At 35.6% G+C, this 14,840-nt stretch overlaps 1 protein-coding gene across 1 annotated transcript in view; it reads left to right on the top strand.

Annotated features, from left to right (window-relative positions):
* The window catches only part of ITGA9 (integrin subunit alpha 9), an 838,607-nt gene that overhangs the window by 122,326 nt on the left and 701,441 nt on the right, over positions 1–14,840 (top strand). Inside the window, exon 5 of the mRNA XM_053714443.1 lies at positions 14,342–14,409. Within this exon, the coding sequence (XP_053570418.1) occupies positions 14,342–14,409 (68 nt within the window). The remainder of the gene's footprint in view (positions 1–14,341; positions 14,410–14,840) is intronic.

The following is a 14,840-nucleotide window of genomic DNA, read 5'->3' as shown; positions in this document are numbered from 1 at the left end:
CCTCCTTAATCTGATGCTTATTAAAGGGACATGAAACCCAACAGTTTTCTTTCATGATTCATATAGAGCATGGAATTTTAAATAACTTTCTAGTTTACTTCTTTTTTTCAAAATTTCTTTGTTCTCTTGGTATATTTTATTGAAAAGCAGGGACATAATAAGCTCAGGAGCGCTATATGGCAGTCGTTTTGCAAAAATGTTATCCATTTTCAAGAGCACTAGATGTCAGCTCTATTTCCTGTCATGTAGTTCCTCAGACACCTACCTAGGTTACTCTTCAACAAAGAATGCCATGGGAACAAAGTAAATTGGAAACTTTAAAAAAAACAAATTGCTCTGTCTAAATCACAAAATAGCCTTTTTGGGTTTCATATGCCTTTAAAAATAAATCAATAAATAGTAAACATATTAGAACATTTGTGAATGCAAGAGATGGCAGTAACATGTCTGCTATATAAATAAAAAAAATAATTATACAATTTAAATATATTATAAATTTAAACTTCCATGATTTAAATAGACCATGCATTTTTAACAGACTTTTCAATGAAATTCTGTTATCAAATTTGCTTTGTAGTGTTAGTATACAAACTATTTACTGTGATGAGAAAAGGAGCAAACAATTCAGCTGTATTTATGACATTATAATTCAAATACAATTCAAAAATTTCTTTAGTTATTATCAAAAATGTCTGTCCATTTTAGAAACAATATATTCAAATGTTGAATAATTTTAAAGGGATAGTAAACAATAAATAAAAATGAGATACAATTATTTATTCAAAGCAAAGACTATAGCATAAGAGTTATTTAGTTTTAAAATGATATTAGTTGTTTAAATGTTGAAAAATGTTTGTGTTCATACAGAAATGGATGATGTGATGTTGTAACCTAGGTTTCCTTTTCTGCTGAGGCCAATTTAGGACACTTTTAAAGGACCAGTCAACACAGTAGATTTGCATAATCAACAAATGCAAGATAACAAGACAATGCAATAGCACTTAGGGGGCTACTTATCAAGCCGTCTACTTTTCTGGCTTCGCCGGCCCAATACGTCCGCCTAAGCTCGCCTACCTTCGCCGCCGCGGACCTTGAATACGTTCACCTAAGTTATCAAATAAAGCTGTCAAAAAGCCGCGGGGCGATGAGCAGCGGACTGTGACAGTTATCACTCATCCGATCTCGCTGCCCTTCGGCTTTTTCCCAGCTTTATTGCTAGCCTGTCACTAAGCACTCACACTAAACTACACTGTTCTACCCCCTATACCGGCGCCCCCGGAGCCCCCCGCAACTAAATAAAGTTACTAACCCCTAAACCGCCGCTCCTAGACCCCGCCGCAAGTCTTATAAATGTATTAACCCCTAAACCGCCGCTCCTAGACCCCGCCGCAAGTCTTATAAATGTATTAACCCCTAAACCGCCGCTCCCGGACACCGCTGCCACCTACATTATACCTAGTAACCCCTATCCTGCCCCCCTATACCGTCGCCCTCTATTATAAAATTATTAACCCCTATCCTGCTGATCCCGCACCTCTCCGCAACTAAATAAATAGTTTAACCCCTAAACCGCCGCTCCATGAACCCGCCGCAACCTATAATAAATTTATTAACCCCTATCCTGCCCCCCACTACGCCGCCGCCACTGTAATAAAATGATTAACCCCTAAACCTAAGTCTAACCCTAACCATAACGCCCCCCTAACTTAAATATTAATTAAATAAATCTAAATAAATTAACTCTTATTAACTAAATGAATCCTATTTAAAACTAAATACTTACCTTTAAAATAAACCCTAATATAGCTACAATATAAATAATAATTATATTCTAGCTATCTTAGGATTTATTTTTATTTTACAGGTACCTTTCAATTTATTTTAACCATGTACAATAGCTATTAAATAGTTATTAACTATTTAATAGCTTACCTAGCTAAAATAAAGAGAAATGTACCTGTGAAATAAATCCTAACCTAAGTTACAATTACACCTAACACTACACTATACTTTAATAAATTATTCCTATTTAAAAATAAATACTTACCTGTAAAATAAACCCTAAGATAGCTACAATGTAATTAATAATTATATTATAGCTATCTTAGGATTTATATTTATTTTACAGGTAACTTTGTATTTATTTTAGCTAGTTAGAATAGTTATTAAATAGTTATTAACTATTTAATAACTACCTAGCTAAAAGAAATACAAAATTACCTGTAAAATAAATCCTAACTTAAGTTACAATTAAACCTAATACTACACTATCATTAAATTAACTAAATAAACTACCTACAAAGAACTACAATGAAATACAATTACATAAACTAACTAAAGTACAAAAAATAAAAAAAGCTAAGTTACAAAAAATAAAAAATTAAGTTACAAACATGTTAAAAATATTACAACAATTTTAAGCTACTTACACCTAATCTAAGCCCCCTAATAAAATAACAAACCCCCCCAAAATAAAAAAAATCCCTACCCTATTCTAAATTACATAAATTTCAAAGCTCTTTTACCTTACCAGCCCTTAAAAGGGCCATTTGTGGGGGCATGCCCCAAAAAGTTCAGCTCTTTTGCCTGTAAAATAAAAATACAACCCCCCCCCCAACATTAAAACCCACCACCCACATACCCCTAATCTAACCCAAACCCCCCTTACAAAAACCTAACACTAATCCCCTGAAGATCATCCTACCTTGAGTCGTCTTCACTCAGCCGAGCCACCGATGGAACTGAAGAGGACATCCGGAGCGGAAGAAGTTAATCCTCCAAGCGGCGCTGAAGAAATCTTCGATCCGGCCGATGTCATCTTCAAAGAGGCGCTGAAGAGGTCTTCTATCCGGGCGAAGTCATCTTCCAAGCCGGGTCTTCAATCTTCCTTCCGCCGACGCGGAACCACCTTCTTCACCGACGGACTACGACGAATGACGGCTCCTTTAAGGGACGTCATCCAAGATGGCGTCCCCTCAATTCCGATTGGCTGATAGGATTCTATCAGCCAATCGGAATTAAGGTAGGAAAATCTGATTGGCTGATGGAATCAGCCAATCAGATTGAGCTCGCATTCTATTGGCTGTTCCGATCAGCCAATAGAATGCGAGCTCAATCTGATTGGCTGATTGGATCAGCCAATCGGATTGAACTTGAATCTGATTGGCTGATTCCATCAGCCAATCAGATTTTCCTACCTTAATTCCGATTGGCTGATAGAATCCTATCAGCCAATCGGAATTGAGGGGACGCCATCTTGGATGACGTCCCTTAAAGGAGCCGTCATTCGTCGTAGTCCGTCGGTGAAGAAGGTGGTTCCGCGTCGGCGGAAGGAAGATTGAAGACCCGGCTTGGAAGATGACTTCGCCCGGATAGAAGACCTCTTCAGCGCCTCTTTGAAGATGACATCGGCCGGATCGAAGACTTCTTCAGCGCCGCCTGGATGATGACTTCATCGGATGGAAGATTTCTTCAGCGCCGCTTGGAGGATTAACTTCTTCCGCTCCGGATGTCCTCTTCAGTTCCATCGGTGGCTCGGCTGAGTGAAGACGACTCAAGGTAGGATGATCTTCAGGGGATTAGTGTTAGGTTTTTGTAAGGGGGGTTTGGGTTAGATTAGGGGTATGTGGGTGGTGGGTTTTAATGTTGGGGGGGGGGTTGTATTTTTATTTTACAGGCAAAAGAGCTGAACTTTTTGGGGCATGCCCCCACAAATGGCCCTTTTAAGGGCTGGTAAGGTAAAAGAGCTTTGAAATTTATGTAATTTAGAATAGGGTAGGGATTTTTTTTATTTTGGGGGGGTTTGTTATTTTATTAGGGGGCTTAGATTAGGTGTAAGTAGCTTAAAATTGTTGTAATATTTTTAACATGTTTGTAACTTAATTTTTTATTTTTTGTAACTTAGCTTTTTTTATTTTTTGTACTTTAGTTAGTTTATGTAATTGTATTTCATTGTAGTTCTTTGTAGGTAGTTTATTTAGTTAATTTAATGATAGTGTAGTATTAGGTTTAATTGTAACTTAAGTTAGGATTTATTTTACAGGTAATTTTGTATTTCTTTTAGCTAGGTAGTTATTAAATAGTTAATAACTATTTAATAACTATTCTAACTAGCTAAAATAAATACAAAGTTACCTGTAAAATAAATATAAATCCTAAGATAGCTATAATATAATTATTAATTACATTGTAGCTATCTTAGGGTTTATTTTACAGGTAAGTATTTATTTTTAAATAGGAATAATTTATTAAAGTATAGTGTAGTGTTAGGTGTAATTGTAACTTAGGTTAGGATTTATTTCACAGGTACATTTCTCTTTATTTTAGCTAGGTAAGCTATTAAATAGTTAATAACTATTTAATAGCTATTGTACATGGTTAAAATAAATTGAAAGGTACCTGTAAAATAAAAATAAATCCTAAGATAGCTAGAATATAATTATTATTTATATTGTAGCTATATTAGGGTTTATTTTAAAGGTAAGTATTTAGTTTTAAATAGGATTCATTTAGTTAATAAGAGTTAATTTATTTAGATTTATTTAATTAATATTTAAGTTAGGGGGCGTTAGGGTTAGGGTTAGGTTTAGGGGTTAATCATTTTATTACAGTGGCGGCGGCGTAGTGGGGGGCAGGATAGGGGTTAATAAATTTATTATAGGTGGCGACGGTGTAGGGGGGGCAGATTAGGGGTTAATAAATGTATTATAGGTGGCGACGGTGTAGGGGGGGCAGGATAGGGGTTAATACATTTAATATAGGTTGCGGCGGGTTCAGGGAGCGGCGGGTTAGGGGTTAATACATTTATTATAGTTGCGGTGGGCTCCGGGAGCGGCGGTTTAGGGGTTAATATGTATAGAGTAGCTTGCGGTGGGCTCCGGGAGCGGCGGTTTAGGGGGTAATAACTTTATTTAGTTGCGGCGGTGTAGGGGGGGTCAGATTAGTGGTGTTTAGACTCGGGGTACATGTTAGGGTGTTAGGTGTAGACAGCTCCCATAGAAATCAATGGGATGTCTGTCAGCAGCGAACTTGTACTTTCGCTATGGTCAGACTCCCATTGATTCCTATGGGATCCGCCGCCTCCAGGCTGGCGCTTTGAAAACCAGGTACGCTGGGCCGTAAAAGTGCCGAGCGTACCTGCTAGTTTTTTGATAGCTAGCAAAAGTAGTGAGAATGTGCCGCACTTGTGTGCGGAACATCTGGAGTGACGTAAGAATCGATCTGTGTCGGACTGAGTCCGGCGGATCGAAGCTGACGTCACAAAATTCTACTTTTGCCGGTCTCGAGCCTGTGATAACTAAGGCGTATCAGCCTCGCCACAAATACGCTGCGGAATACGCAGCGTATTTGAGGTTGACGGCTTGATAACTACCCCCCTTAGTCTGAACTTCAAATGAGTAGTAGATTTTTTTTCTGACAATTTTAAAAGTTATGTCTTTTTCCACTCCCCCTGTACCATGTGACAGCCATCAGCCGTTCACAAATGCATACACGTACCATGTGACAGCCATCAGCCATTCACAAATGCATTCACACTTATTCTTGCACATGCTCAGTAGGAGCTGGTGACTCAAAAAGTTTAAATATAAAAAGAAAGTGCACATTTTGTTAATGGAAGTAAATTGGAAAGTTGTTTAAAATGGCATGCCCTATCTGAATAATAAAAGTTTAATTTTGATTGAGTGTCCCTTTAAACAGATCATTAAAGTGTGCAACCAAAGAGTGGGCAGTTTTAAGTCTGGAACCTGCACTTCACTTTTAACAAGAATTGGAAAGCCCACAAGTTTTAGAATTAAATTACAGGAATTAAATCACACTTAAACAGTTTGTATTATAATCTCAAAGTGTTTAGCAGACAGAGTAGAACTGCAAGATAGTGAAATAACTAAATGTTCCCTCATAAATATGCTATGTTAAACATATACAAGAACTAAGCTCTCAGCTGTTGCAGAATTGTATATTCTCAAATAATACTGTCAATGCTCTAATTGTAATACATTAGTGTACAAATAAAGTTATTGCTATTTGCCAAACACTTCTACTTTCTGTTACACATATCATGGTTGTTGCATTGTACGCTGAAAGAGAGCAGCAAAAGATCTGGAATAAACCTATTGTATAACTGCTAATGCTCATTATTATCGTTATTATTATTTAAATAATCATCTGTAATGCAGATGAAAGAGCAACATTAAACATATTAAAATGACTTTTTTTATTGCATGAAAAATAGTTAAATTAAAGCTGTTTTTAAGAGCTTCTCTCTGTGTGTATTTAGTCTCCCTATGGGAAAAAGGGGCAACCAGACATGGACTCCTTGCTCAATGTGCTTAGAGGAATATGGCTACACCTCACTGACGAGGCCCAATGAAGGCCGAAACGATCGTCTGGGGTTGTTGTGTTCCTTGTTCAGAGAGGAATTGTCTGGTATTTTGGCGCTGGACTGACCGTAATAGGCGGGATCAGACTGATATGCTACAGGAAAGTTTTTCTCTGTGAAAAGCAATACTGGGCTAAAGGACAGGAACATAAGACTTAGGACAGGAACATAAGATTTTAACAAAAACAGACAAGCAAACACATTTAAAATGCAATCGTTTAGATACAGAAACATACTTTAAAGTGACATGAAATGTAATTTAAAATACTTAATTCTTGGTTTCCTTTGCTGAAAAGCATACTTGGGTAGGTTCAGTAGCAGCAATGTACTACGCGGAGCAGATTGGTGGCTTTACAAAGGTTAAACGCAGTTAGAAGTGCAAAAAAGAACATGTGCTTGCATATATGTCTGTTTTTAATAATAATATAACAATTTTATTAATGTTTACATTGGGCTTTCTACCTTTTATACAATCATAGAGTTACTCTGGGACTTTGTAACTTTACAGACTAAGGGCCAGATTACAAGTAGAGCTCAAAATATCGATTTTGCTAAAATTATATTTGCAATCCACTTTGTAATACCAGCGCACACAAATGTGCACTGGTATTGCGAGTTAGGTGCAAGGTCGCATTTGCATTGCACGAAAGCATTGCGCTCATAAGAGCACGCATCCATAGGCTCCAATGGAAGCCTCATTCTCTCCCTAAAGACTCTACTGTTCAGGGATGCATACAACCTAAACTAACCTTTTTTTATACCGTTTCCTCTCCTCCATTGCTATCCCCTTGAACCCCCTTAGCATGTAAGCCTAAGAGTCCAGCTGTTTGTAGATCACCTTCTTTAGAGCTGACTACAAGAGTGCGACTCTTGGCAGGCCCCTCTACCCATCTGATCCCTATAAATGTTTCCTTGTATTCCTCCTATGTTTATAGCGCTGCAGAATCTGTTGGCGCTCTACAAATAACCGCTAATAAAAAGATAATTCTCATGCTGTGAGACACAGCATGAGAACTCGCACATTGAAGGTGGTAAGTCGCGCAGCGATAGGCAGCAGATCTTAAATATATATGTATATGAATATATACATATATATTTGTGTTAATATGGCTACATACACATATTAAACCCATAAATATATATGTAAATAAGTATATACATATATATTTACAGGGAACACACAGTTCCCATAGAACAGTACCTTTTTTACTCCACAAACTTTAGCCCCCCAAAACTGCCTAGTGCAGTTATATATTTTTTTTTTTTAAAAAGATGCGACCATTTTTTATTTTTAAAAAAGTACCTACTATTTTTGGGAGCCAGTTGGGGCACATTTAAAAAATTAACCAGAGGTCTGACCTCTGGTTCATTTTTTGAGCACTAATTGATACTTGTAATGGCTAGTTATTTATCGTGCGTCAGTAAACAGGCGAATTTGCCCGTTTGCGGGCGCTCGATAAATTAGTGCTCCACTTGTATACTAGCCCTAAGTTAGAAAAAAACCGGAAGAAATACTTTCTACATATATACAGCAATTGCTACAAGAGAAAGTATGTTTCAACTATGTTGGCTAAAAACATCTAGAGTTACCAAGGACAGTAAAGAAAAGACTAAATAAACATTCCTCTGCCCTGCAGTGACTGATGGACAAGCAGGCAGGGTGTCACAAAATAGCATCTAAAATGATCTTCTGCAGTTAGTTCAAATGACTCTATTTGGGTTTATATCTATTCTTTGTTTTTGTTTTTTTATTTAATACTGAGTATTTTTTAGATCACAGGGCCATGCAGTGTTTTGAGGGATGGCATATTAAAAGGACAATATTCCTAGTGTTTCAAGCTGTACTTGTATTGCGGATATTTAGTTAATAAGATACAGTGCCAGTGGAAAATTGGCAGATGTGGGATGTTTGTTACTGGCTAACTTTCATTTTCAATGTTGAGGCCACTTTCCTTGCTAGTTTTTGTATGCTGTCTGTGGTACACATCATTATTCTATTGTTCATTGTCATTGTTAACATAACCACCCAGAATATTTTTTAATCTGTATACATTTTAATTTTAAGTGCCTACTACTACACTGTGGCCTGTGCAGCAAGTCACCTTGCTGCAGCTAAATTCTATATGTGCATCCTGAAAAAAAAGTGTAGCCTAAATATAAGTAATTTATATTTGATTCAGAGTTTATATGGCTTATTAAAGGGACACTATACTGAAAATATAAACACTGCCATATTCTCTATATCAAATGTAAAAAGTAAATAAGAGGCAGTAGAATAAATCAACTTCTCAGTAGGAGGTTGGTCCCAGTGCTTGGAATACAACAAACTGTTATCAGCTACTTGCCTGAGTACATTGTCTTTGTTTTATGTTTTTATTTTTTTCCAGAGACTTGTTTTACAAACTGCATAGCATCTGCCGCATTGTAAATTGTACTTCTATGGTTTTAATCTAGCAATAATTAATGAAAATTGTAGTACCTAAGAAAGGAGAGATTTGCTTTTCCTGCAGAATCAGCCAATTTAAATGGGTTTGTTTTTAAAAACAATTGGAAAAAGTGGAAAAAGAGTGTTTTCAAATACAAAGGTAAAACTAAAGGAACAAGTTTCCATACATTTAATACCCTGCAGCTGGCATAACAAGTGATAGGAAACACATTAAGGGGAAACCAATTTTACAGTACAGTGTCCCTTTAAAGGAACATTCCTACATAGTAATACATTTTTTTAATTTGTGACATTTTATTTTTAAGAAAATTATTGTTGCCAGACATGTGTTTAACTGCTGTGGTTGTTAGAAGTAACATTTCTGATGTCCTGACATCTGATGCTCTGATTGAAAAGCTCTGCAGAAATTTGCAGCTGACTGAATCAAATTGCTGATATATTTTGTCCTATTTTTATTTTAGTCCCCAGAATGCTTTACTCAGGTAGAATTACTGTATACTGGGTTATAGATATATGCATGCTATTTGTTTACTACACTACTTTGATTGTAGAATACAATTGTATTTACGTCTCTTCTCTACTGTATGTCAGAGCTTTGGAGTGTATGTAAAAAGTTAAGTTGGTGTTGCAGATGGGAAAGATCTTTGACATTTTGATCATGTAGTAAAAAGAGGGTTCAGGGTCTTAAAGGGACATTAAAATGTAATTGCCCTTTTGGCTGGCACACAAGGAGAAAACCTAAAGCTTGGGTGACCATGGAAGGCCACATCTTGAGTTGCGACTCGTTAAGTGCTCTCTGCTAGACACCGTTCATGGGAAGATCCACAGATGCCCTGGTCTACCTCATAATCCATACCACTTAACAGCTGTAGTACAAGATGTGTGCACCCAATATTTCATTTTTCCATCTTAATTTTTACCAGTCTCATGTAATGCTAAATGCCAAAGGTGAGTGACTCCACGTTTCTTTAGGGGAAGGCTAGTAGGTTGTGTAGAGTCCCTTATGATTTTCTTGGTAAATTGAAGCAGAGGCAATCTATGGCAGAAATGACAGGTGAAACATATGCTAGATGGCTTAAAGGGACAGTAAAGTCAAAACTAAACTTTCATGATTCAGATAGGGCATGCAATTTTAAACAACTTTCCAATTTACTTTTATCATCAAATTTGCTTTGTTCCCTTGGTGGTATTTTTGAAAAGCTAAACCTAGCTAGGCTCAAACTGATTTCTAAACAGTTGAAAACCGTCCCTTAGCTCAGAGCATTTTGAAAGTTTTTCACAGTTATACTGTGCTAGTTCACATGTGTCATATAGATAACATTGTGCTCACTCCCGTGAAGTTATTTAGGAGTCTTCACTGATTGACTACACTGCATGTCTGTCAAAGGCACTTAGATAAGGAGGCTGTCTGCAAAGGCTTAGATACAAGGTACTCACAGAGGTAAAAAGTATATTAATATAACAGTGTTGGTTATGCAAAAACGGGGAATGGGTAATAAAGGGATTATCTATCTTTTTAAATAAGAAAACATTTGGTGTAGACTGCCCCTTTAAATATATCTATAGATGAGTGATTTCTTGGCTCATCACCTACAGAAGCATAACCTCACAGGTCCACTGATGCTATTTAAGAATATATGGGGATCCTCACCAGGGGCTCTTTGTCAATGGACTATAAAAAATTAGCAGATTTGAGTCCACTTCAATCTCTCATTTAAATTAGCTGCTCAGAGGGGGAATCTCAATCTTTTTTGGAAGGCAAGAATTGGCTCTGTATCTTTAAATGGACTTCTAAATACTTTAATTCATATACTAGATGAATTAAAGGACTTAGAAGTCCTACAATGCCTAAAAGTATATACCTACAATTGAGTAATGTTGGATTGGCTGTGAAGAGTTGGGTTCCATGTACCGCATCTGGTGGAGTGGTCCAAAGATGGTCCCTCTTTTCTTTATTTCTTCTTTTTTTTATTTCTCAATTCCCCTGGAGAATTTATCACTTTTAAATGTACATTAAACACTAAATAAATGCTAGATATTATGATGCATTCAAATAATTCGTCTGAGAATTACATGTAGATTTTTAAAGTTTCATTAGCTGTTTAAATATTGACAAAATAAGTATAAAGTGTAAGTGTCTATAAAACAATGGGAGCTGCCATGTTGTAACTTAGGTTACCTTCTCTGCTGTGGCCATTTAGGGACAGTTATAAATAGGTCACTAGAGTGTGCAGCCAATTGCTGTGTGGAATATAATAGTGTTCTGCACTTCCATTTCTAACAGGAACTAAAAAGCTCAAAATTTTAGAATAGAATTACAGGAAAAGGGGATACAATAAATATTGAAAGTATATTGTAGAGTTTTTGTTTTGTTTATATATATATATATATATATATATATATATATATATATATATATATATATATATATATATATATATATATATATATATATATATATATATATATGTATATAAGCACCAGCACTCCTAGTGTTATAAGTAGTGAGAGTTTAATACATAGAATATGATAGTGTTCCCTATAAAGGGATACACCTGCTATGTAGTGCACGGTAAGGGCTAATATGTGAATTTGTTATACAAGGAAGAAAAATAGAGCCCTTATTAGTTGATTTTGCTTGTTTGGATCTATGACTACTGCCACTCGGCAGTTTAAAGATAATACCTGTCCTGATGAGTGCCGAAACGTCGACCATATATTAATGTTCTAGGAATAAAGAAAATATTTGTCTCTATACAAACCCTGAGAGTGCCCTTCTTCTACATTGTTCTTTAACTATCTCTTATAAGGATTGCACCCAGGTTGTGGCTGCTCCACCTGGTTGGAGTGCTGGGCTATACGCTATTTTGACTTTTGATATATATATATATATATATATATATATATATATATATATATATATATATATAAAGTATATATAAGCACCAGCACTCCTAGTGTTATAAGTAGTGAGAGTTTAATACATAGAATATGATGGTGTTCCCTATAAAGGGATACACCTGCTATGTAGTGCACGGTAAGGGCTAATATGTGAATTTGTTATACTAGGAAGAAAAATAGAGCCCTTATTAGTTCCAGCAACAAACTATATCTCACAACATTAAAGTATTAAACTTGTAAACTTGATAGCTCTTGTTGTGTATAACCACCATATATCAGCAGTGCTTGCGTATCTGTTTGGCAGCGGTGTACTCAGCTGAACACTGCTGCGACTACTCTCTGCATTATACTAATATATGTCTCTTACCTGATATTGGAATACAGAAGGCGTGCGTGGCACTTAAAGAGCCTTCCAACTAATGGTGGAGAAAAATACAGAATCAAATCCAAGTGTTGTTCCGGATCTGCTGACCAACCAACGTTATTATTGAAAGTGAGCAGGTAATACTCAACCACACTATGACCGCCCATCACAACAGGTATGATCTAAGCAAGCACTGCTGATATACGGTGGTTATACACAACAAGAGCTATCAAGTTTACAAGCAAAGACTGCTTTATTGGAGAATTCAAATGGAAATGTCTTTATTATCTTGACGTATGCATGTGGAATAATAACAAAGTGTATGCATACCTGTGTGAGTTAAATTTGGCATAGTAGTGGGCCTGCATTAACGCTTTTCATTCATTACACAAGTGGATTACAACAATAAATCTATGATATGCTGGATTTATGACCGGGACAATAATATTATACTCTGGACTTTTATTAGTCTCTTTAATGCTAACCTGGGTTGATTTGTTTTTCTGGACCATTTTAATGCAGAGAATTGAATTGTGTTACTAAGTAAATACATTGAATTGAACGAATAAGCTGTATGAATTGGTTATTTGGTGTCAGAACTAAGGTTTAATACTTTAATGTTGTGAGATATAGTTTGTTGCTGGAACTAATAAGGGCTCTATTTTTCTTCCTTGTATAACATATATATATATATATATATATATATATATATATATATATATATATATATATATATATATATATATATATATATATATATATATATATATATATATACGATTTATCATTTTATATTACCTTCTCAAAGTGTTTAATTTTTAACAATAATTTAATGGCTTGCTTTAATATTTTTTTGTTGATATCTTATCTTGAGTTGTGGTCTTATAATTAGGGTATATTATTATTATTATTTTCTACCCCTTGGATAAGGGCAGTTGGAACTATTTACTAGTATGAACTTTACATTATGACATATTGCCTAAGAAATATATTATTCTATGTTTGTTTGTACCTTATTTGTTTGTCTTTATTCTGGGTCATAAAAAAAACATTTTTATTTTGCCTTCGTTTGCTGTAAATTGTGTGTGTTCCACTCCCAGTAGAGAGGCGGAAATCTGTTATACTTTGAGGAAATCGACCCAACATTCTATGCAGGGATTGGTTAGGTCAGATCACAAGCTTATTCAAATTTGTCCCTTAAAGAGATAGTAGAGTCAAAATTGTTTCAGATAGAGCATGCAATTATAAAAAACTAATTTATTAGTATTATCAAATTTGCTATTCTTCTGAAAAGGTTCAGAGATACTAGCAATGCGCTACTGGAACCTAGCTGAACACAATTGGTAAGCCAGTGACGAGGTGTGTATATATATATATATATATATATATATATATATATATATATATATATATATATATATATGTGTGTAGCGTAATCACTAGCTGGCTCCCAGTAATGTACTTCTGTTCATGAGCCTACCTATGTATGCTTTAAAATAAAGTAGACCAAAAAACAAAAATCTCCTAAAAGTGCATGCTCTAAATTCACATTATATATATATATATATATATATAATGTGAATTTAATGTCCCTTTAAAAGCAGTTCCCGCCCTGTGGGTGAATATGAACATTTATTGTTGGCAACATACCACTGAGATTGTTGGCACTACACTCGGAATCGAGGCTTGGCAACAACTCTAATTTATAGCTAAAATATGTTGGTTTATTTTTACAATCTAATGAAAGCTTTTGACCTTTCTCTACATTTGCAGTTCTCCAGAGTCTTCTTCAAGAGTATACTAAATAGGGTTAGGTAAGAGTACTTGACAGAATGTGTATTATATTAATTTAGCAATGCACTACACATGCCTTATCCTCTTACACATACTTTTTTCATTACCTTATTATCTAAATTGTATTTGTTAAGCTGGCTCCTACTGTATTGTAAACTTTCTTGACATCCTATAAAGTATTTAATGTAGTTTCCTGCAGTGAGGCTTCCCACAAACCAAAAAAAAAAAGTTCAAAAGAAATTTCAGCTCTACAGCATTTAACACTGTTGGTATGCGGTAGGCCTGAAGCCTAGATTTTTGTGGCTCAGTAAGTTCTTAAGTTGGCTCAGCTTTATGTCATAGTGGTGCATGTGGTAAGATGTAGTATGTGTAGCATAGGTTGACCTCACACAGTCAATGTGTAAACAGTGCAAATGCAATAAATGTTTTTTGTTTTTTTTATCTTTATTATCCGCAGAATACAAGAAAAAATATGGAGAGGAACATGGGTCTTGTCAAGCTGGAATTGCAAGTTCATTTATGGAGGTTAGTAAATACAGTTTTCAAATAGTTCACTATTGGCTAAATTACAAGTTTTGCGGTATGGTGCGGTACGGCTATACCACTGAAAAATTGGCCATTGCGTGTGTAATGGCAGGTCTCCTGTATTACAAGTTGCGGCGGTATAGCTATACCGCAAGCATTTTAGCTTGTTACGCAACGATTCATTCTGCACTCAAAAAATTACGTTTGAGTGCAGGGTTTCCATAGCGCCGTATTACAGGTTGTGCGGTCCGGCTAAAATGCTTGTATTACAGCCTATACTGACACGATCCATTCCACAATCTGAGACCAGTAGTTATGGATTTTGCAAAACAAAAATATTTCACAAAACTCATAACTTAAATGTTACTAAGTACATTAACACCCATAAACTACCTATTAACCCATAAACCGCCACCCTCCTGCATCACAAA

Source organism: Bombina bombina, chromosome 5 (assembly GCF_027579735.1).
Source record: "Bombina bombina isolate aBomBom1 chromosome 5, aBomBom1.pri, whole genome shotgun sequence".
Taxonomy (NCBI): domain Eukaryota; kingdom Metazoa; phylum Chordata; class Amphibia; order Anura; family Bombinatoridae; genus Bombina; species Bombina bombina.
This window is presented reverse-complemented; position numbering and strand designations above follow the sequence as displayed.